The 25366-nt window shown below is 42.5% G+C and overlaps 1 protein-coding gene across 2 annotated transcripts in view; it reads left to right on the plus strand.

Annotated features, from left to right (window-relative positions):
- LOC139417965 (P2X purinoceptor 1-like) overlaps nt 1-24319 on the plus strand; it is a 53224-nt gene extending 28905 nt beyond the window's left edge. Inside the window, exons 5-14 of one of the 2 annotated variants that reach the window (XM_071166994.1) lie at nt 1511-1601; nt 2106-2186; nt 6591-6732; nt 12556-12701; nt 14336-14426; nt 14549-14614; nt 15436-15531; nt 22209-22250; nt 22490-22571; nt 22985-24319. In XM_071166994.1, coding sequence (XP_071023095.1) covers nt 1511-1601; nt 2106-2186; nt 6591-6732; nt 12556-12701; nt 14336-14426; nt 14549-14614; nt 15436-15531; nt 22209-22250; nt 22490-22543 — 809 coding nt within the window. In that variant the 3' untranslated portion in view covers nt 22544-22571; nt 22985-24319. The remainder of the gene's footprint in view (nt 1-1510; nt 1602-2105; nt 2187-6590; nt 6733-12555; nt 12702-14335; nt 14427-14548; nt 14615-15435; nt 15532-22208; nt 22251-22489; nt 22572-22984) is intronic. The other variant, XM_071166993.1, reaches the window with a different exon arrangement.
- Nucleotides 24320-25366: the final 1047 nt, after the last annotated feature.

Raw genomic sequence — 25366 nt, forward strand, 5'->3', positions numbered from 1 at the left:
CAAGGAGGCAGGACCAAGGAGGCAGGACCAGAGAGGCAGGACCAGGGAGGCATGACCAGGGAGGCAGGACCAGGGAGGCAGGACCAGGGAGGCAGGACCAGAGAGGCAGGACCAGGGAGACAGGACCAGAGAGAAAGGACCAGAGAGGCAGGACCAGAGAGGCAGGACCAGAGAGACAGGACCAGGGAGGCAGGACCAGAGAGACAGGACCAGGGAGACAGGACCAGAGAGACAGGACCAGGGAGACAGGACCAGGGAGGCAGGACCAGAGAGACAGGACCACACACAGATAATAGCCATGCTTATCATGCAGAAAGAAATGATCCTTACAGTATAAAATCAGTGAGAGATGAAAGAGACTCACTGAACCCATTTCCTTTGGTGTTCTGTAATGACACACATTTTAGTCAAGGTTTTAAGACGTTTGGATGAGTGGATGATTGAAACAGCAGTTCTATTTGAAGTGGAAGTCATTTTTTCGAGTTAAAAGACATCCTCATCTATGGTACTGGTTGTCACGATACCAGTATCACGATACTACGATAACTGATTTTCCCCTGGCAACAAGGCAAACACGAAGCAGTCTAAACGCTTTGATTCTTTAAAAAACCCTGCTGTATGGAACTTAGTGTGATATAACAGGAACATAGTGTGATATAACAGGAACATAGTGTGATATAACAGGAACATAGTGTGATATAACAGGAACTTAGTGTGATATAACAGGAACATAGTGTGATATAACAGGAACATAGTGTGATATAACAGGAACATAGTGTGATATAACAGGAACTTAGTGTGATATAACAGGAACATAGTGTGATATAACAGGAACATAGTGTGATATAACAGGAACATAGTGTGATATAACAGGAACTTAGTGTGATATAACAGGAACATAGTGTGATATAACAGGAACTTAGTGTGATATAACAGGAACATAGTGTGATATAACAGGAACATAGTGTGATATAACAGGAACATAGTGTGATATAACAGGAACATAGTGTGATATAACAGGAACATAGTGTGATATAACAGGAACATAGTGTGATATAACAGGTGATTCTTTAGATAACCCTGCTGTATGGAACATAGTGTGATATAACAGGTGATTCTTTAGATAACCCTGCTGTATGGAACATAGTGGGATATAACAGGTGATTCTTTAGATAACCCTGCTGTATGGAACATAGTGTGATATAACATGTGATTCTTTAAAAAACCCTGCTGTATGGAACATAGTGTGATATAACAGGTTAAAGAAACATGTGATTCTGGGCGACAACACCAGGCTGTTTGTTTCCAACATTAGGACTGTTTTCCTCAGGGAATTCAGTCAGCTTCATGTGTTGTGTCCTTGCCTCGAAACCTCTCGAGTAATCGCCTTACTGATATGGTGACAACCCTAATCTGTGGGCTCATAGTTGTTACTCCATGTTGGAAAAGCTATATCCCTCGTGTCTTTTCTCCGTGTCTTTGTCACACTCCACCCCCACCCCACCACAAGGACATGTGACGGGGAAGTGCTTGGTGAACACAACAAAGATGTGTGAGGTGCTAGCCTGGTGTCCTGTGGAAGATGACGGCAGTATCCCAGAGTATGTACGATCAATCAAATTATGTTCAAGCTTTACAGGTATAACATTTTAATTACTCATCAGAAGTGTTATGTACTGAATGGTACTGAACAACCTTTGGACTCAAATTATTTGTAGGCTGAAATAAAAAACGGTCTCTACCAATTTCTTGTTATGACCTTTCTGTGTGTGTCTGTGTGTGTCTGTGTGTGTCTGTATGTGTCTGTGTATGTGTCTGTGTGTGTGTCTGTGTGTGTCTGTGTGTGTGTCTGTGTGTGTGTCTGTGTGTGTCTGTGTGTGTGTGTCTGTGTGTGTCTGTGTGTGTCTGTGTGTGTGTCTGTGTGTGTGTCTGTGTGTGTGCCTGTGTGTGTGTCTGTGTGTGTGTGTCTGTGTGTGTCTGTGTGTGTGTCTGTGTGTGTGTCTGTGTGTGTGCCTGTGTGTGTGCCTGTGTGTGTGTCTGTGTCTGTGTGTGTGTTTATGCTTTGTTGGTCTTTGTTTTCATTTGTTCTACTGTTTTCTGTGCAGCCCTGCGCTGTTGATGTCGGCAGAGAACTTCACACTGTTCATCAAAAACACAATCAACTTTCCAGCCTATGGTGTTACGAGGTAAGACCCCTGTTTGATACGCAACATGCATTCTTTCATCAACACCTATAGAAAATGAGGAGAATAACCATGGGTCCAGTCTATAATACTTATAAAAGCATTAAATCGTTGCTTCTTCTTCCTAATATCATTAGTATTTGCACGATAAGCTGTGCTGCACACAGGTGGTGTCTGTCTCTCTGAACCTACACCACCCTGCCAAACATTATACAGCAAAATAACCATACCATTACCACACCATTGCCAATTAGCATAGCAACAAGATGAAGACATCTCTCCCCTCCTGTTTCACTGATAGCGAGCTGATGTCAGGTCGGTTGCAGGTCATTCAGTAACTCCCTGATAGCGAGCTGAGGTCAGGTTAGTGGCAGGTCATTCAGTAACTCCCTAATAGCGAGCTGAGGTCAGGTCGGTGGCAGGTCATTCAGTAACTCTCTGATAGCGAGCTGAGGTCAGGTCGGTGGCAGGTCATTCAGTAACTCCCTGATAGCGAGCTGAGGTCAGGTCGGTGGCAGGTCATTCAGTAACTCTCTGATAGCGAGCTGAGGTCATGTCGGTGGCAGGTCATTCAGTAACTCTCCAAGGATCATGAGAGGCAACATAAGTCAACATGAGAAGGGCCAGGTTCTATAGGTTAACATGAGAAGAGCCCGATTCTATCGGTTAACATCAGACGAGACAGATTCTATAGGTTAACATTAGAAGTGCCAGATTCTATAGGTTAACATTAGAAGTGCCAGATTCTATAGGTTAACATTAGAAGTGCCAGATTCTATAGGTTAACATTAGAAGTGCCAGATTCTATATTCTATGCCAGATTACCTTGAATCACTGTGGAAAACCGATTGGATTTGCAGAAGTCATCAACGTTGAAAGAATTTAGTCAGATTTTCACCCAACTTTTAACCTAAATCCAATGGTGACATTTTTTTGTTGATGTTAGTTGACAACTCAACCAAATGTAAATCAGAAAATATATTTCCCGCTGACTGTCCCTTTCTGAAGATAGATGATCAGGACAGTAATGACTTGTGAATAGACATTTAACACAACCACAGATTCATCATTCAATATGTATATATACACTAGATGACAGACAGGGGGTGCTGTTTTGAAGCCATCGTGCCTCCATCTTGGCACTCCCTCACCGTTGTAAAATATACAGTATTTAGAAAGAGACAGAAATACGTGTATTCTATTACAGACACCTTATTGTATACCTTGAAATTATATTATGTGAGCTAAACATAAATGATTATAATCATATAAATATATATAAATCAAGTAAATTGTGATATTAGATTATTTTGCCATTTAAGCATTGCCTCACGTCAGATGGCGTCACTCCTACGCGATACTCGTCCCTCAACCGATCTGTCTTGTAGGTCGTGGAACTCATATATATATATATATATATATATATGTAATATATATACAGTTGAAGTCGGAAGTTTACATACACCTTAGCCAAATACATTTAAACTCAGTTTTTCACAATTCCTGACAATTAATCCTAGTAAAAATGCCCTGTCTTAGGTCAGTTAGGATCACATCTTTATTTTAAGAATGTGAAATGTCAGAATAATAGTAGAGAGAATTATTTATTTCAGCTTGTATTTCTTTCATCACATTCCCAGTGGGTCAGAAGTTTACATACACTCAATTAGTATTTGGTAGCATTGCCTTTAAATTGTTTAACTTGGGTCAAACTTTTCGGGTAGCCTTCCACAAGCTTCCAACAATACGTGGGGTAAATGTTGGCCCATTCCTCCTAACAGAGCTGGTGTAACTGAGTCAGGTTTGTAGGCCTCCTTGCTCGCACACGCTTTTTCAGTTCTGCCCACATATTTTCAATAGGATTGAGGAAAGGGCTTTGTGATGGCCACTCCAATTTTATATTTGAGATTCTTCAAAATAGCCACCCTTTGCCTTGATGACAGCTTTGCACACTGTTGCCACACTCTTTCTCTCAACCAGCTTCATGAGGTAGTCAACTGGAATGCATTTCATATTAATAGGTGTGCCTTCTAAAAAGTTAATTTGTGGAATTGATTTTCTTCTTAATGCGTTTGAGCCAATCAGTCGTGTTCTGCCAAGGTAGGGGTGGTATACAGATATAGCCCTATTTGGTAAAAGACCAAGTCCATATTATGGCAAGAACAGCTCAAATAAGCGAAGAGAAACGACAGTCTATTACTGACATGAAGGTCAGTCAATACAGAACATTTCAAGAACTTCATGTTCAAGTTTCTTCATGTGCAGTCGCAAAAACCATCAAGTGCATGATGAAACTGGCTCTCATGAGGACCGCTACAGGAAAGGAAAACCCAGAGTTACCTCTGCTGCAGAAGATAAGTTCATTAGAGTTAACTGGACCTCAGAAATGTCAGCCCAAATGCTTCACAGAGTTCAAGTAACAGACACATCTCAACACCAACTTTTCAGAGGAGACTGCGTGAATCAGGCATTCATGGTCACATTGCTGCACAACTCCAAAGGAAACTACTGAAGGACACCAATAAGATGAAGAGACTTGCTTGGGCCAAGAAACACAGGCAATGGACATTAGACTTTTGGAAATCTGTCCTTTGGTCTGATGAGTCCAAATTTGAGATTTTTGGGTCCAACCACAGTGCCTTTGTGAGACTCAGAGTAGGTGAATGGATGATCTCCACATGTGTGGTTCCCACCATGAAGCATGGAGGAGGAGGTGTGATGGTGCTTTGCTGATGACACTGTCAATTATTTATTTAGAATTCAAGGCATACTTAACCAGCATGGCTACCACAGCATTCTGCAGCGATACGCCATCCCATCTGGTTTGCACTTAGTGGGACTATTATACATCTCCAGGCTGTATAGGGGCTATTTGACCAAGAAGGAGAGTGATGGAGTGCTGCATTACATTACCTGGCCTCCACAATCACCCAACCTCAACCCAGTTGAGATGGTTTGGGATAGGTTGGACCGCAGAGTGAAGGAAAAGCAGCCAACAAGTGCTCAACATATGTGGGAACTCCTTCAATACTGTTGGAAAAGCATTCCAGGTGAAGCTGGTTGAGAGAATGCCAAGAGTGTGCAAAGCTGTCATCAAGGCAAAGGGTGGCAACCTTGAAGAATCTCTTAATATAAAATACATTTTGATTTGTTGAACACTTTTTTGGTTACCACATGACTCCATATGTGTTATTTCATAGTTTTGATGTCTTCACTATTATTCTACAATGTAGAAAATAGTAAAAAGTAAGAGAAACCCTTGAATGACAGGTGTGTCAAAATCTTTGACTGGTACTGTATATAAAAACATTTTCCTTCAAGTAGATTACTGATGCTACTGTCCCCAATACAATAACAAAAAAATACTTAAATACATGTAATTTTGTCCTTGAAACATTGAATTGAAATACTGTAGAATTCCATTCATTCCTATGGAGGACTGCTCCTACTGGGGAGTACCAATATGGCCGACCGGTGGCTTCACAGCCTCTCATTAATTAATCAGCAATCCAGGGTTTGTTTACATCATTGTTAATAATACTGCCCCCTCTCTGCTCTTCTTTAGGGGAGCAGAACATTGAGGCCTCAGACCATATATTAGGCTCCCGAGGGGCGCAGCGGTCTAAGGCACTGTATCTCAGTGCAAGAGTGGGTCACTGCAGTCCCTGGTTTGAATCCAGGCTGGATCACATCCAATTGGGATTTGGAGTCCCATAGGGTGGTGCACAATTGGCCCAGGGTCGTTCCGGGTTTGTCCGGGGTAGGCCGTCATTGTAAATAAGAATTTGTTCTTAACTGACTTATATATGTTTTAATATAGAGCAGGTCGGCAGGAGAATAAATAACATCCTACACCTCATCCACCAGCCTCTCTTAGAAAAAGGGTTTCCAAGGGGTTTTACCTGGAACCAAAAAGGGTTCTTCTAAGAGTTCTCCTATGGGGACAGCCGAAGAACGCTTTAAGGTTCTAGATCAGGGATAGGCAACCGTGGTCCTGGAGTGCCGCAGGCACTTCATGTTTTTGATTGAACCAACCTGGAAGACCAGGTGTGTTGAATTGAGGCAATCACTGAACTGATCAATTAGCTCAGATGGTCAGGTGTGGCGCCTAGTTGGAACGACATCCTGCAAGCCCTGCGGAACTCCGGGAACAGGGTTCTAGATGGCACCGTTTCTTCTATGAGTGAGGTGCCCAGAGGACCATTAAGGAGCCTCAGGCAATGGTTGCTATGTTTGATACATGCATTACATCACACACATATTGTGTATGTAGCTATGCACTGAATATGGAGGAGGTCCCAAATGTGATATTGATTCAAATATCTATTTTGCTACATAACAAGTACAGTATGATATAAACTTGCCATCTTTTTAATTAAGAATGATCTCTTCCTGTTCTCACTCTAGGTGTAACCTCGTAGAAGGTATCGACAATCAGTACATCAAAAGTTGCCTGTATGATCCAAAGACGGCCCCACTGTGTCCCATTTTCAGACTGGGCGACTTGGTACAGATGTCTGGCTTCAACTTCGCCGCCATAGCCAAAGTGGTGAGCAATATGCTATAACATTTATGAGTGAAGGGGGTTTGCAAGTACCTGTCAGTCCCTGTATGGTTGTGTGTTTTGTTGTAATGAGGTATAATGGTGGTGTTATTGTTAACGAGGTATGATGTTGGTGTTATTGGTAATGAGGTATGATGGTGGTGTAATTGGTAATGAGGTATGATGGTGGTGTTATTGGTAATGAGGTATGATGGTGGTGGTGTTATTGTTAACGAGGTATGATGGTGGTGTTATTGGTAATGAGGTATGATGTTGGTGTTATTGGTAATGAGGTATGATGATGGTGGTGTTATTGTTAACGAGGTATGATGGTGGTGTTATTGGTAATGAGGTATGATGTTGGTGTTATTGGTAATGAGGTATGATGGTGGTGTTATTGGTAACGAGGTATGATGGTGGTGTTATTGGTAATGAGGTATGATGTTGGTGTTATTGGTAATGAGGTATGATGATGGTGGTGTTATTGTTAACGAGGTATGATGGTGGTGTTATTGGTAATGAGGTATGATGTTGGTGTTATTGGTAATGAGGTATGATGGTGGTGTTATTGGTAACGAGGTATGATGATGGTGGTGTTACTGGTAACAAGGTGTGATGATGATGGTGTTATTGGTAACAAGGTATGATGATGGTGTTATTGGTAATGAGGTATGATGATGGTGTTATTGGTAACAAGGTATGATGTTGGTGTTATTGGTAACGAGGTATGATGGTGGTGTTATTGGTAACAAGGTATGATGTTGGTGTTATTGGTAATGAGGTTTGATGGTGTTGGTTTTGGTAACGAGGTATGATGATGGTGTTATTGGTAACGAGGTATGATGTTGGTGTTATTGGTAACAGTGTATGATGGTGGTGTTATTGGTAACGAGGTATGATGATGATGGTGTTATTGGTGACGAGGTATGATGTTGGTGTTATTGGTAACAGTGTATGATGGTGGTGTTATTGGTAATGAGGTATGATGATGGTGGTGTTATTGGATAACGAGGTATGATGGTGGTGAGGTATGATGATGATGGTGTTATTGGTAACAAGGTATGATGATGGTGTTATTGGTAATGAGGTTTAATGGTGGTGTTTTTGGTAACGAGGTATGATGATGATGTTATTGGTAATGAGCTATGATGATGGTGGTGTTATTGGTAACAAGGTATGATGTTGGTGTTATTGGTAACAGGGTATGATGGTGGTGTTATTGGTAATGAGGTATGATGATGGTGGTGTTATTGGATAACGAGGTATGATGGTGGTGAGGTATGATGATGATGGTGTTATTGGCAACAAGGTATGATGATGGTGTTATTGGCAACAAGGTATGATGATGGTGTTATTGGTAACGAGGTATGATGTTGGTGTTATTGGTAACGAGGTATGATGATGATGATGTTATTGGTAATGAGGTATGATGATGATGGTGTTATTGGTAACAAGGTATGATGTTGGTGTTATTGGTAACAAGGTATGATGATGGTGTTATTGGTAATAAGGTATGATGTTGGTGTTATTGGTAATAAGGTATGATATTGGTGTTATTGGTAATGAGGTATGAAATGAGGTATGATGATGGTGGTGTTATTAGTAACAAGGTTTCATGATGGTGTTATTGGTAATGAGGTTTGATGGTGGTGTTATTGGTAATGAGGTATGATGGAGGTGAGGTATGATGATGGTGGTGTTATTGGCAACACGGTATGATGATGGTGTTATTGGTAATGAGGTTTGATAGTGGTGTTATTGGTAACGGGGTATGATGGTGGTGAGGTATGATGATGGTTGTGTTATTGGTAACGAGGTATGATAATGGTGTTATTGGTAACGAGGTATGATGATGGTGGTGTTATTGGTAACGGTGTATGATGGTGGTGAGGTATGATGATGATGGTGTTATTGGTAATGAGGTATGATGGTGTTATTGGTAACGGGGTATGATGGTGTTATTGGTAACGGGGTATGATGGTGTTATTGGTAACGGGGTATGATGGTGTTATTGGTAACGGGGTATGATGTTGGTGTTATTGGTTACGAGGTATGATGGTGGTGTTATTGGTAACGGGGTATGATGGTGGTGTTATTGGTAACGAGATATGATGATGGTGTTATGGGTAACGAGGTATGGTGTTGGTTATTGGTAACGAGGTATGATGATGATGGTGTTATTGGTAACGAGGTATGATGGCGGTGTTATTGATAACGAGATATGATGGTGGTGTGATTGGTAACGAGGTATATTGAGGTTGTGATTGGTAACGAGGTATATTGAGGGTGTGATTGGTAACGAGGTATATTGAGGGTGTGATTGGTAATGAGGTATATTGATGGTGTGATTGGTAACGAGGTATATTGAGGGTGTTATTGGTAACGAGGTATATTGAGGGTGTTATTGGTAACGAGGTATATTGAGGGTGTGATTGGTAACGAGGTATATTGATGGTGTTATTGGTAACGAGGTATATTGATGGTGTTATTGGTAACGAGGTATGATGGCGGTGTTATTGATAACGAGATATGATGATGGTGTTATTGGTGACATGGTATGCTCTGTCAAATGTCATTTCTGAGTGAAAGCTTAGTAGAACACTCAAATTGCAACTGATTTATTTAAAAAGTGTTTGAAGACACTGGTGTTATTGATGCCTCCGTTGATTGCTTATGTTGTTTATGGTATCGTGCTGTTTGGGGTTAGCGGTACACTCATTGACTGGATGTATTGATAGTATCGTGCTGTTTGGGGTTAGTGGTACCCTCATTGACTGGATGTATTGATAGTATCGTGCTGTTTGGGGTTAGCGGTACCCTCATTGACTGGATGTATTGTTGTTGATGGTATCGTGCTGTTTGGGGTTAGTGGTGCCCTCATTGACTGGATGTATTGTTGTTGATGGTATGGTGCTGTTTGGGGTTAGTGGTACCCTCATTGACTGGATGTATTGTTGTTGATGGTATGGTGCTGTTTGGGGTTAGTGGTACCCTCATTGACTGGATGTATTGTTGTTGATGGTATGGTGCTGTTTGGGGTTAGTGGTACCCTCATTGACTGGATGTATTGTTGTTGATGGTATGGTGCTGTTTGGGGTTAGTGGTACCCTCATTGACTGGATGTATTGTTGTTGATGGTATGGTGCTGTTTGGGGTTAGTGGTACCCTCATTGACTGGATGTATTGTTGTTGATGGTATGGTGCTGTTTGGGGTTAGTGGTACCCTCATTGACTGGATGTATTGATAGTATCGTGCTGTTTGGGGTTAGTGGTACCCTCATTGACTGGATGTATTGTTGTTGATGGTATCGTGCTGTTTGGGGTTAGTGGTACCCTCATTGACTGGATGTATTGTTGTTGATAGTATCGTGCTGTTTGGGGTTAGTGGTACCCTCATTGACTGGATGTATTGTTGTTGATGGTATGGTGCTGTTTGGGGTTTGTGGTACCCTCATTGACTGGATGTATTGTTGTTGATGGTATGGTGCTGTTTGGGGTTAGTGGTACCCTCATTGACTGGATGTATTGTTGTTGATGGTATCGTGCTGTTTGGGGATAGTGGTACCCTCATTGACTGGATGTATTGATAGTATCGTGCTGTTTGGGGTTAGTGGTGCCCTCATTGACTGGATGTATTGATAGTATCGTGCTGTTTGGGGTTAGTGGTGCCCTCATTGACTGGATGTATTGATAGTATCGTGCTGTTTGGGGTTAGTGGTGCCCTCATTGACTGGATGTATTGATAGTATCGTGCTGTTTGGGGTTAGTGGTGCCCTCATTGACTGGATGTATTGTTGTTGATGGTATGGTGCTGTTTGGGGTTTGTGGTGCCCTCATTGACTGGATGTATTGATAGTATTTTGCTGTTTGGGGTTAGTGGTGCCCTCATTGACTGGATGTATTGTTGTTGATGGTATGGTGCTGTTTGGGGTTAGTGGTACCCTCATTGACTGGATGTATTGTTGTTGATGGTATGGTGCTGTTTGGGGTTAGTGGTATCCTCATTGACTGGATGTATTGTTGTTGATGGTATGGTGCTGTTTGGGGTTAGTGGTGCCCTCATTGACTGGATGTATTGTTGTTGATGGTATGGTGCTGTTTGGGGTTAGTGGTACCCTCATTGACTGGATGTATTGTTGTTGATGGTATGGTGCTGTTTGGGGTTAGTGGTACCCTCATTGACTGGATGTATTGTTGTTGATGGTATCGTGCTGTTTGGGGTTAGTGGTGCCCTCATTGACTGGATGTATTGTTGTTGATGGTATGGTGCTGTTTGGGGTTAGTGGTGCCCTCATTGACTGGATGTATTGATAGTATCGTGCTGTTTGGGGTTAGTGGTGCCCTCATTGACTGGATGTATTGATAGTATCGTGCTGTTTGGGGTTTGTGGTACCCTCATTGACTGGATGTATTGATAGTATCGTGCTGTTTGGGGTTAGTGTTGCCCTCATTGACTGGATGTATCGATAGTAGCGTGCTGTTTGGGGTTAGTGGTGCCCTCATTGACTGGATATATTGTTGTTGATAGTATTGTGCTGTTTGGGGTTATTAGTACCCTCATTGACTGGATGTATTGATAGTATCGTGCTGTTTGGGGTTAGTGGTGCCCTCATTGACTGGATGTATTGATAGTATTTTGCTGTTTGGGGTTAGTGGTGCCCTCATTGACTGGATGTATTGATAGTAGCGTGCTGTTTGGGGTTAGTGGTGCCCTCATTGACTGGATGTATTGTTGTTGATGGTATGGTGCTGTTTGGGGTTAGTGGTACCCTCATTGACTGGATGTATTGTTGTTGATGTTATGGTGCTGTTTGGGGTTAGTGGTACCCTCATTGACTGGATGTATTGTTGTTGATGGTATGGTGCTGTTTGGGGTTAGCGGTACCCTCATTGACTGGATGTATTGTTGTTGATGGTATGGTGCTGTTTGGGGTTAGTGGTGCCCTCATTGACTGGATGTATTGTTGTTGATGGTATGGTGCTGTTTGGGGTTAGTGGTACCCTCATTGACTGGATGTATTGTTGTTGATGGTATGGTGCTGTTTGGGGTTAGCGGTACCCTCATTGACTGGATGTATTGTTGTTGATGGTATGGTGCTGTTTGGGGTTTGTGGTACCCTCATTGACTGGATGTATTGATAGTATCGTGCTGTTTGGGGTTAGTGGTGCCCTCATTGACTGGATGTATTGTTGTTGATGGTATGGTGCTGTTTGGGGTTAGTGGTACCCTCATTGACTGGATGTATTGATAGTATCGTGCTGTTTGGGGTTAGTGGTACCCTCATTGACTGGATGTATTGTTGTTGATGGTATGGTGCTGTTTGGGGTTAGTGGTACCCTCATTGACTGGATGTATTGTTGTTGATGGTATGGTGCTGTTTGGGGTTAGTGGTACCCTCATTGACTGGATGTATTGTTGTTGATGGTATGGTGCTGTTTGGGGTTAGTGGTACCCTCATTGACTGGATGTATTGTTGTTGATGGTATGGTGCTGTTTGGGGTTAGTGGTACCCTCATTGACTGGATGTATTGTTGTTGATGGTATCGTGCTGTTTGGGGTTAGTGGTACCCTCATTGACTGGATGTATTGTTGTTGATGGTATCGTGCTGTTTGGGGTTAGTGGTACCCTCATTGACTGGATGTATTGATAGTATCGTGCTGTTTGGGGTTAGTGGTGCCCTCATTGACTGGATGTATTGTTGTTGATGGTATGGTGCTGTTTGGGGTTAGTGGTGCCCTCATTGACTGGATGTATTGTTGTTGATGGTATGGTGCTGTTTGGGGTTAGTGGTACCCTCATTGACTGGATGTATTGATTGATCTGACAGGGTGGGGCGATTGGTATCATCATTGACTGGACCTGTAACCTGGACCATGACCAGTCAGACTGTAAACCGATCTACTCCTTCCACGGTCTCTATGGAAACCCCGACGAGGCAGACACGGCCAGAGCATCTGTGGGATACAACTTCAGGTAAATAAAGCATCATGGTCTTGTGGTTTGTGCTGCAGAACCTGGCACAAATGTGTACCAGAGTCAGCATGGGTTTTGAAGTCCAATTTACTGCCCTTATGACTCGCAATCTCTTCTACATTTCCTGTCCTATCTCAATAAATCATTAACTTCTTGACCATACTTGAGACGCAGACGTCTCAAGTATGCCCCTGGAAATGCAAATGCGCTACGCTAAATGCTAAATGTACTCGTTACAACTCAATCTTTGATCAAAATTCACAAGCAGGGTATTGAATTAAAGCTACACTCGTTGTGAACCTAGCCAGCAAGTCAGATTTTTAAAATGCTTTTCGGCGAAAGCATCAGAAGCTATTATCTGATAGCATGCACCCCCCAAAATGCCAGCACGACACGTAAACAACAGATTTTGCGGTAGCCGGCGCTACCCAAAACACAGAAATAAAATATAAAACATTCATTACCTTTGATGAGCTTCTTTCTTGGCACTCCTATATGCCCCATAAACATCACTATTGGGTCTTTTTTTCGTTTAAATCGGTCCATATATACCCAAAATAGCTTTGTATGGAAGCTGTGTCATTCAGAAAAAATCATCGTTTTTAAACGCTGCGTAATTTTTTAAAATTAAAAAAGTCGACGATAAACTTTCACAAAACACTTCGAAATCCTTTTGTAATCCAACTTTAGGTATTAGTAAACGTTTATAATCTATCAAAATGATTACAGGGCGATGTCTTTTCAATAGGTCTTCACTTGCAAAACAATGGCTTCTAATATCTTCTTCAACTGCATCCGGGTGAAGACTGGGAAAATGGAGGTCAGATAGATGGATTTTCCAACAATTAATTCAATTGAAAATGAGGACAATGGCGCCATCGTGCGGAATTTGTATGAATTTCAGGCAGATCGATATTAAATTCTGTTCTCTTTTAACAACTGGTGGAAGTGACTTATGGAAATTATTTTTAGCTTTCAGAGAGCAGTTTTTCTTGCGTTTTTCAATGAAACACACGATCTGTTATAGTCACAGCCGTGATTTAACCAGTTTTATAAACTTCAGAGTGTTTTCTATCCACACATACTAATCATATGCATATACTATATTCCTGGCATGAGTAGCAGGACGCTGAAAAGTTGCGCGATTTTTAACAGAATTTTCGAAAAAGGAGGGGGTAGAAGTAAGAGGTTTTAACAAAGTATTTATTGATCATTCTTGTAAGGGCCACTTTCTTAAATTGAAAAGCCTTTTCTGAGTTAAGATTCCAAATAATTGAAAGAAAAACACAGAGAAAGGTGTCGTGTTAGCCATGGGGGTCGTGTTAGCCATGTAGGTCGTGTTAGCCATGGGGGTCGTGTTAGCCATGGGGGTCGTGTTAGCCATGGGGGTCGTGTTAGCCATGGGGGTCGTGTTAGCCATGGGGGTCGTGTTAGCCATGGGGGTCATGTTAGCCATGGGGGTCGTGCTAACCATTGGGGGTCGTGCTAACCATGCGACTAAGGAAGTTACACTATTCATTATACAGCTTACTCTTCTTAGTTGCATGGCTAGGGTCATGTGAAAAGCAGAAGAGAGATACAGATCTGAACACTAGCCTAGAGGCTGAAAAGTGTGTCTAAATGTTGTCCTTTAGGTATGCAAAGCATTATATGGAGGACACACAGGAGAAAAGAACGCTTCTGAAAGTGTTTGGGATTCGATTTGACATCATTGTTCGTTCAGTGGTAAGTTCATGAAGTTCATGATTGCGATCCTTGTAAAATTCCAGACAGTATTTTTGAATTCCTCCCTTACGACTGTAGATTTAAAAAGCTTAAAGATTGTTGATGTTATTGTTATTTTCCAGGCCAGAAAATTTGATATCATACCAACACTAACAGCTATAGGATCTGGTGTTGGAATCTTTGGAGTGGTGAGTCTTTCAATACTACACTTCCTGTCTAATACTACACATCCTGTCTAATACTACACATCCTTCTAATACTACACATCCTGTCAAATACTACACATTCCATTAAATACTACACATCCTGTCTAATACTACACATCCTGTCTAATACTACACATCCTATCTAATACTACACTTCCTGTCTAATACTACACATCCTTCTAATACTACACATCCTATCTAATACTACACATCCTGTCTAATACTACACATCCTTCTAATACTACACATCCTGTCAAATACTACACATTCCATTAAATACTACACATCCCATCTAATACTACACATCCCATCTAATACTACCCATCCTGTCTAATACTACACATCCTGTCTAATACTACACATCCTGTCTAATACTACCCATCCTATCTAATACTACACATCCTATCTAATACTACACATCCCATCTAATACTACCCATCCTGTCTAATACTACACATCCTGTCTAATACTACACATCCTATCTAATACTACACATCCTATCTAATACTACACATCCTGTCTAATACTACACATCCTGTCTAATACTACACATCCTGTCTAATACTACACATCCTATCTAATACTACACATCCTATCTGATAATATATATCCTATCTGATACTGCAAAACTTACAGAATCTCCAGTAGTCTACTGTAGATCTCTTAAACAGCTTGTGTAGAAATAGACTAAACAAATATGTTTATCTATTAAACAATGTAATGGAGGTAGTTGTGATCACAAAATTACATTTATATAATATTTCTCTGGCTCAAATTGTGCTCTACTTGTGCTGTTTCCAAAGGCGACTGTAGTATGTGATCTGATTCTCCTGTATCTACTACCCAAGAGGGAATTCTACAACAACATGAAATTCAAGGTCACTGAAACGATGGAGAAGGTGAGTTTACATCAAACTGTTGCGTAACATCCAGTTTAAACACCAGGTGGCAGCAAAGAGGCATTCAAATAATATATATTTTTTTGTTGTGCAGAAAACTGGGCAGACAGATCCTCAACAGTACACATGATAATTTACCCAACAGTTCATGTGTTGTCTCTCTAAGAAATACATGATAATAGTAATTTGCTCCTCCTTTGGGGAAGGCTACTGTATCCCACTTCATTTGTAATACGCATCAGTGTTAATACGCGTCACTGCATCCTGTATCAAAAGGTTGACTGGTCCTCATTTAAGCCCCGTAGATTTGTATTTATTTTATATTAACCTTTATTTAACGAGGCAAGTCAGTTAAGAACAAATTCTTATTTACAATGAATACCGAAAGGCCTCCTGTGGGGCTGGGGGCTGGGATTAAAAATATCATAGAAATATAGGACAAAATACACACCACGACAAGAGAGACAACACAACACTACATAAAGAGAGACAACACCACACTACATAAAGAGAGACAACACCACACTACATAAAGAGAGACAACACAACACTACATAAAGAGAGACACCACAACACTACATAAAGAGAGACAACACTACATAAAGAGAGACACCACAACACTACATAAAGAGAGACACCACAACACTACATAAAGAGAGACACCACAACACTACATAAAGAGAGACAACACCACACTACATAAAGAGAGACAACACTACACTACATAAAGAGAGACACCACAACACTACATAAAGAGAGACAACACAACACCACATAAAGAGAGACACCACAACACTACATAAAGAGAGACCTAAGACAACACTACATAAAGAGAGACAACACTACACTACATAAAGAGAGACCTAAGACAACAACATAGCAAGGCAGCAACACATGACAACACAGCATGGTAGCAACACAACATGACAACAACATGGTAGCACCACAACATGGCAGCAACATAATAACATGGTAGCAACACAATATGGCAGCAGCACAAAACATGGTACAAACATTATTGGGCACAGACAACAGCACAAAGGGCAAGAAGGTAGAGACAACAATACATCACACAAAGCAGCCACAACTGTCAGTAAGAGTGTCCATGATTGAGTCTTTGAATGAAGAGATAAAACGGTCCAGCATGTTGCAGCTCGTTCCAGTCTCTAGCTGCAGCGAACTGAAAAGAGGAGCGACCCAGGGATGTGTGTACTTTGGGGTCCTTTAACAGAATGTGACCGGCATCACATCACTATTCCCTTTTCGTTTACAAAGCTCTACTACACAAGCCTCCGACTTACCTAACTTCACTGTTGAAGTATAAAAACACGAGATACCAAACCCCTTCACAGGATTTGGTTAATGCTTGAGGTTTCTTAGGTCTCCACCCGAATTAGATAAATCTGCCTCAGTTTTTAATGGCCCCCAATTTTTTGAAATAACCTGCAGAACTCCCTGTGTCTTGATTCCCTGGTCCCACTAGAGCAGTTTGGGAGTCCAATGTTGAATTTGTTAAATGAGAATTGCATTTGTTTTGGTCAAATGTAAAAATGCATTGTGGGGGTTTTTATTATTATTGTAACCTGTAGTTTATATCCATTTTTTAAATTGGAAGATTTGTGTTGAATTTGTTGTCCTCAGGACACCATTGACAATGAGACCCTGGTCTCAGTAGACTCCCCTGATAATATAAAACAACGATTTCATGGTCGCTAATAGATGATCTATACATGCTCAAACTACTCCCAAACTATGGGGGATTCTCAATCGGATTGGCTCAATTCCTCCTTTTGAAAAAGGTCAAAGGAAATCGAGGAGAGGAGGCGAGGAGAGGAAACCATGGATACAAATGCACTTGTATGAAATGACACTCCTTCTCCACTAGCGCGTCATTAGGCAAATGACGTTTACAGAGGACGAATTCCGAAATACATGTGGGTCGTAGTTGAATTGTGGTGGCATTTGCATCTTTTGCGTTTGCATGCAAGACAGTTTTATGCATTGTTTAAAGTAAATTTGCTTGTCCCAGCAGTGACACCAGTAGGGTTGTGGTGACATGTTTTTTGAATTTAGATATAGATATCTATTATTTAGATATCTATTATTTTGAATGCTAGAAAGGGGGGCGAATTTGAAAACTCTTCCGCAGTAGGATACACCAATTGAGGAGAGAAGAAGACTCCGTTCGCCTATTAACGTATTGACACTCTCCGACATAAGCATTTCACTGTGCCGTTTACACACTTGCTGTATGTTGTTATTGGTCACATACACATGGTTAGCAGATGTTATTGGTCACATACACATGGTTAGCAGATGTTATTGGTCACATACACACGGTTAGCAGATGTTATTGGTCACATACACACGGTTAGCAGATGTTATTGGTCACATACACATGGTTAGCAGATGTTATTGGTCACCTAAACACGGTTAGCAGATGTTATTGGTCACATACACACGGTTAGCAGATGTTATTGGTCACATACACATATTTATCAAATGTTATTGGTCACATACACATGGTTAGCAGATGTTATTGGTCACATACACACAGTTAGCAGATGTTATTGGTCACATACACACAGATAGCAGATGTTATTGGTCACATACACACAGATAGCAGATGTTATTGGTCACATACACACAGATAGCAGATGTTATTGGTCACATTCACATATTTAGCAGATGTTATTGCGGGTGTAGCGAAATGCTTGTGTTCCTCGCTCCAACAGTTCATAGCTCTAACTAGCTCTAACATCTCACAACAATACATACAAATATAAAAGTAAAATAATGGAATTATGAAATATATAAATATTAGGATGAACAATGTCGGAGTGGCATTGACTAAATACAGTAGAATAGAATACAGTATATACATATGAGATGAGTAAAGAAGTATGTAAACATTATTAAAGTGTCTAGTGATCCATTATTAAAGTGTCTAGTGTTCCTGAGGGGCAGCTCGGGACAGAGGGGCAGCTCGGGACTGAGGGGCAGCTCGGGACTGAGGGGCAGCTCGGGACTGAGGGGTAACTCGGGACTGAGAGGAAGCTCAGGCAGGTTAATGGAACTGGCAGATCCAGGCTGACTGGTGGTTCTGGCAGATCCTGGCTGACTGGCGGCTCTGGCAGATCCTGGCTGACTGGCGGATCTGGAAGATCCTGGCGGATCCTGGCAGACTGGCGGCTCTGGCTGCTCCATGCTGACTGGCGGCTCTGGCTGCTCCATGCTGACTGGTGGCTCTGGCTGCTCCATGCTGACTGGCGGCTCTGGCTGCTCCATGCTGACTGGCGGCTCTGGCTGCTCCATGCTGACTGGCGACTCTGGCTGCAACATGCTGACTGGCGGCTCTGGCTGCTCCATGCTGACTGGCGGCTCTGGCTGCTCCATGCTGACTGGCGGCTCTGGCTGCTCCATGCAGACTGGCGGCTCTGGATGCTCCATGCTGACTGGCAGCTCTGGCTGCTCCATGCTGACTGGCGGCTCTGGCGGCTCCATGCTGACTGGCGGCTCTGGCTGCTCCATGCTGACTGGCGGCTCTGGCTGCTCCATGCTGACTGGCGGCTCTGGCTGCTCCATGCTGACTGGCGGCTCTGGCTGCTCCATGCTAACTGGCGGGTCTGGCTGCTCCATTCTGACTGGCGGCTCTGGCTGCTCCATGCAGACTGGCGGCTCTGGCTGCTCCATGCAGACTGGCGGCTCTGGCTGCTCTGGCGGCTTCTTGCAGACTGGCAGCTCTGGCGGCTTCTTGCAGACTGGCAGCTCTGGCGGCTTCTTGCAGACTGGTAGCTCTGGCGGCTCCTTGCAGACTGGCAGCTCTGGCGGCATCCTGCAGACTGGCAGCTCTGGCAGCTCCTTGCAGACTGGCAGCTCTGGCAGCTCCTTGCAGACTGACAGCTCCTTGCAGACTGGCAGCTCCTTGCAGACTGGCAGCTCCTTGCAGACTGGCAGCTCCTTGCAGACTGGCAGCTCCGTGCAGACTGGCAGCTCCGTGCAGACTGGCAGCTCTGAACAGGCGGGAGACTCTGGCAGCGCTGTAGAGGCGGAAAGCTCTGGCAGCGCTAAACAGGCGGGAGACCCCGACAACGCTGTAGAGGAGGAAGGCTCTGGCAGCGCTAGATAGGCGGGAGACTCTGACAACGCTGTAGAGGAGGAAGGCTCTGGCAGCGCTGGACAGGCGAAGCGCACTGAAGGCCTGATGCGTGGTGCTGGCACTGGTGGTACTGGGCCGAGAACACGCACAGGAAGCCTGGTGCGGGGAGCTGCCACCGGAGGGCTGGTGTGTGGAGGTGGCACAGGATGGACCGGACCGTGAAGGCGTACTGGAGATCTTGAGAGCAGGGCTGGCACAGGACGTGCAAGGCTAAGGAGGTGCACAGGAGGCCTGGTGCGTGAGGCTGGCACAATCTTCACCAGCTGACTAACACGCACCTCAGGACGAGTATGGAGCGCTGACCCAGGTGCCATCAAATCCCCGACACGCTCCGTCGGGCGAATTCCATGCCTAATGCACCAACACAGCAACTCCCTCATAACTCTCTCCTCCAATTTCCCCATTAACTCCTTCACGATCTCTGCTTCGCCCACCTCCAACACCGGCTCTGGTTCTGGTTTCCTCCTTGGGTCCTTACGATAAACAGGGGGAGTTGGCTCCTTACGATAAACAGGGGGAGTTGGCTCCTTACGATAAACAGGGGGAGTTGGCTCAGGTCTGACTCCTGCCTCTGCCACACTCTCCCTGTGCCTCTTCCCAATACATTTTTGAGGCTGACTCGCGGGCTTCCTTCCACGCCTCCGTGTTCGTCTCTCCAACTCCATTCTCCTATAACCCTCTTCGCACTGCTCCAGCGAATCCCAGGCGGGCTCCGGCACTCTCCCTGGGTCGACCGCCCACCTGTCTATTTCCTCCCAAGTCGTATAATCAAGACTTTGTTGCTCCTGCTGCCACTGCCTGTCACCACGCCACTTGGCCCTGTTGTGGTGGGTGATTCTGTTAGGGTTTTCTTTCTCCTCTTCCTCTGAAGAGGAGGTGTAGCAGGGATCGGACCAAAACGCAGCGTGGTAATTTTCATACATGTTTAATAATGATGAAAAAACGAACAATACAAAAACAAGAAACGTAACACGAAAACCTAACAGCCTATACTGGTGCAAAACAAACACAGAGACAGGAACAATCACCCACGAAACACTCAAAGAATATGGCTGCCTAAATATGGTTCCCAATCAGAGACAACGATAAACACCTGCCTCTGATTCAGAACCACTCCAGACAGCCATAGACTATGCTAGAACACCCCACTAAGCCACAATCCCAATAACTACAAAAACCCCAAGACAAAACACACCACATAATAAACCCATGTCACACACAAAATACTAAGACCAGGGCGTGACAGCGAAATGATTAATCATATCACGTTAGTAAATTATTTGTAAATGGTGACCTTAGATTTGAGCATCGGTGGCCTTCATTTAAGAAAATACAAAATGACCAAAAATGTGTCATTGGTGTTACCGTCCTTAGTGTTTCTTCTCCCACTGGTGGCACAATGGTATCATAATGTTCATCTTTAAAGTCATTAAACTGCCAAATGAGTTGATCTGGAAAGGGAGGATGTATCCAAATACATTTAAATACATACAAATGTAGAACAATTAATTAATACATTTAAATACATACACAGGTAGAAAAATGTATTAATACATTTAAATACATACAAATATAGAAAAATTAAGCACATTTTCCCAAAACGCCATGCCTTAATGCCATCGCAATTCAAGAACAACCCATGTGAAAAGTGTTAAAAAGAAATGTAACTAGTTCCCACTGATAAAACAGCTGATTCAAAGGGGGGGGGGGGGGGGGGTTTGAAAACTCTTCCGCGGTAGGATACACCAATTGAGGAGAGAAGAAGACTCTGTTCACCTATTAACGTATTGACACTCTCAGACATAAGCATTTCACTGTGCCGTTTACACACTTGCTGTATGATGTTATTGGTCACATATTTAGCAGATGTTATTGGTCACATACACACGGTTAGCAGATGTTATTGGTCACAGGGTTGAGTAGCCGGGTGGGAGCCGGCTAGTGATGGCTGTTTAACATGAAGCTAGGGTTAGGACGGTGGTTGAGGGTTAGAGTTGAATTGGGATGTGGAAATTAAGATGTGAGTTCTGGGTTAGGGTTGAGTCTAGGGTTAGGAATGAGCTGGGATATTGGGACATGAATCTGGGGTTGAAGTTAGGGGTTAGTTCGTTGACAATTGAACATCTATAAACCATCTATTGGGGACTATCCAGATAATATGCTATCCAAAGCAGTGTTTATTGTCCTCCCAGTCTTTAGCGAGAGCACGCCTTTGGGCAAATTCAAACTCCAACCGACACTCTGTTGTTAAAGTGTAAAGAAGATATCCTTTCAGATCACCTGAACAAGACATGTACATCTCAATGTGTTTTTTGTCTGGTTAAATAAAGGATAAAAACAATAGTTTGTAATATGATTTACCTTCATCTTTATTTCATACATACACTCAAACTCAACTCTTACAAAGTAAATATGTTTAAAATACATTAGTTGAGAGTCTAATACTGGTTTCAAACAAGTGAAACAGAAGGTGGTCAGATAGAAAATGGATCGATATGAGTCTGAGTCTGTCTTTCAGGAACCTTTAGATGAGTTCAAGTCTGAAAAAGAAGTATCCAAGGTAAGCACATAGTGTGTGTTTGTGTCATTCACCAGTTATCACCCTTATAAACTGTTACTGATTGTGGTTAAAGTGGGTGAAAGGCCAACACACACACACACACACACACACACACACACACACACACACACACACACACACACACACACACACACACACACACACACACACACACACACACACACACACATATATATATTGTGGTGTAGCATGTCATTGATGTCTTCTTGGCCACACAGAAGCATTCAGAAGAGGTTCTAGTGCATCATGAGGCACCACTGTCAGAGACTTAGCCTCTACAGCAGCTGCCTGGATCTTAAGGTTTGTGTTGACTGGTGTGGCTCCTCTGGTCTGTGTTGGAATACTTAAAAAAAAACAAACATCCTGTTTCCCTTCCTGAACTACAGTCTGATCTGACATGATTGGATCAGTTGGACAGCTGTCAGACTGTGTTCAGCCAATAGAAGGGGGGGGGATGAATGTATTCAAACACGACCCAGGAGAAACACATTGGTGAACCACATCAGCATGTTTAACTATTGGTGGGGAATCGATTAAGAGGAGTTCAATACATTTTTACATCTGACACAGTTTTAGCCTGGTGTGTGCACACTGTAATATACACCCACCCACCCACCCCCATAGTCCTTTTGAACCACACAATGGGCGATATGGCGTGTTTTTTAAAGAGTCCCATTTGAACATGGGCCCGGGTTTGTGTTCCTCTCCTACAGAGTGATTCTGCAGAGGGGTCCTGACTCCTGGGCTCCAGTCTGCAGTAACAGCTGGCTACGACTCCAACACACTGACTCCAGACTGCACTGAGACATCTTAAAGCATAAAAACAAGTCTGATGGTTTTCTGCCTTGTGTCCACTCTCCAGCTCAATGATTCAACTGCTATTTAATTGCCTTAAAATCCTGTCAACAGATCTCAAACAATGCCCTTCCGTCTCAATGATTCAACTGCTATTTATTGCCTCCAAATGTCAACAGACCTCAAACAATGCTCTCAGTTTAGGATATTTTACCTTTATTTAACTAGGCAAGTCAGTTAAGAACAAATTCTTATTTACAATGACGGCCTAGGAACAGTGGGTTAACTGCCTTGTTCAGGGGCAGAACCACAGATTTTTACCTTGTCAGCTCAGGGATTTGATCTAGCAACCTTTTGGTTAGTGGCCCAACGCTCTAACCACTAGCCTACCTGCCCGAGATAGATAGTTACGGAACATTCTTTCAGACAGCCACCCTCCTTTGTTTGTCTAAAAGTAATAATCAGGGAGACAGTTTAATCATTGGAATGTGATACAAAACAGGGCATCGATGTGCTTTAGGAGCGCTGTTCTCTCAATGTGTCATAATTAGAACTATGTGTTAGTTTAGGGTTGGTTCATTAACTGAAAGAATCATGCGTTTTATAACACATTCGTTACCTTAAAGTACCCTGGTTTATTAACACATTTTATAATATCTGTTTATAACACATTCGTTACCTTAAAGCCGTGGTTCACTCAGAAACATTCTCTATTTTCTATGGGGACACATTTCTACACATTTTGTCATGGGGTGCAGGGAAAATGTTGCCATTTTAAAGGTCATTTTCTTGCAATTCTATACATTTTGCCATGTCTAATGTGTATTCCTGTAATATTTGAGTGACTCTAACATTACTACAAAATCTCTGGGCTAAAAAAACGTTAGCTGACGTGGGCTAGTAGATCTGGACATTTTCTGACACGTTATAAATATCTCTCTAAGGTCTAGTAATGACTGACAGGACAAGAGGAACTGAGGATGTACTTCCCAATGTAGAAGCTGCACCTTGTGTATTCTACTAGTACAACTTTCAAGAGTAAGTTGAAAAAGCCGGTTTCCAACCTCTTCCATCAGCACAGCAAAACACCATGTTGTCTTCAAGAAGCAGAAGAATAGATGACTACTGACGCGGGCGGGGTATTCCACCTTGAAATACTGTAACAATGACAGATTTTTGATCTTTAAATCTTTCTCATCAATCAACAAGTTTGTGATTGATACGCAAATTCAATAAAACATTTGTTAAAGGTTGTACTCTTGCATATACTTTGACAGATTACTTACAAAAAAGACGTGATTAAATTATTCTGATATTTTTAATTATTTGATTATGTCTTGGTGTACAAAAAGCATGCAAAAAAAAAACCCCATCTTATTTATATATTGGTACATATTTACATGGTAACAGTGGCATTCAGTACAGGTTTGACATGCTTTTTCCCATTTATACCTGGTTCTAACATGTATCCTAATCTTGTCCTGTTTACACTTGTAAGATCTGATCCCAATCAGATCACAATGCATTATTTTCTACAACCTTCTAAAAATGTGGGCACAATCAGAATGTGGACAACATCAGGACAGACAACTGGCACGTTAGCACCGGGTATGAAAGAGGCTTCAGAAATATGCAGAACAGTACAGACATCGAATAAACCCATTGAATAAAATACAACACAGATACCAGGACAATCACATATGATAAATGGTACCTTCAACACAGAGACCAGGACAATCACATATGATAAATGGTGCTTTCAACACAGAGACCAGGACAATCACATATGATAAATGGTACCTTCCACACAGAGACCAGGACAATCACATATGATAAATGGTACCTTCAACACAGAGACCAGGACAATCACATATGATAAATGGTACTTTCAACACAGAGACCAGGACAATCACATATGATAAATGGTACCTTCAACACAGAGACCAGGACAATCACATATGATAAATGGTACCTTCAACACAGAGACCAGGACAATCACATATGATAAATGGTACCTTCCACACAGAGACCAGGACAATCACATATGATAAATGGTACCTTCAACACAGAGACCAGGACAATCACATATGATAAATGGTACCTTCAACACAGAGACCAGGACAATCACATATGATAAATGGTACCTTCCACACAGAGACCAGGACAATCACATATGATAAATGGTACCTTCAACACAGAGACCAGGACAATTACATATGATAAATTGCAGCGATGCAAAAAACAACGACCCTGTTGTTGTCACTATGTACACTCATGCCCACAGCCCTCGATTAGATTCA

Source organism: Oncorhynchus clarkii, chromosome 10 (genome assembly GCF_045791955.1).
Source record: "Oncorhynchus clarkii lewisi isolate Uvic-CL-2024 chromosome 10, UVic_Ocla_1.0, whole genome shotgun sequence".
Taxonomy (NCBI): Eukaryota; Metazoa; Chordata; class Actinopteri; order Salmoniformes; family Salmonidae; genus Oncorhynchus; species Oncorhynchus clarkii.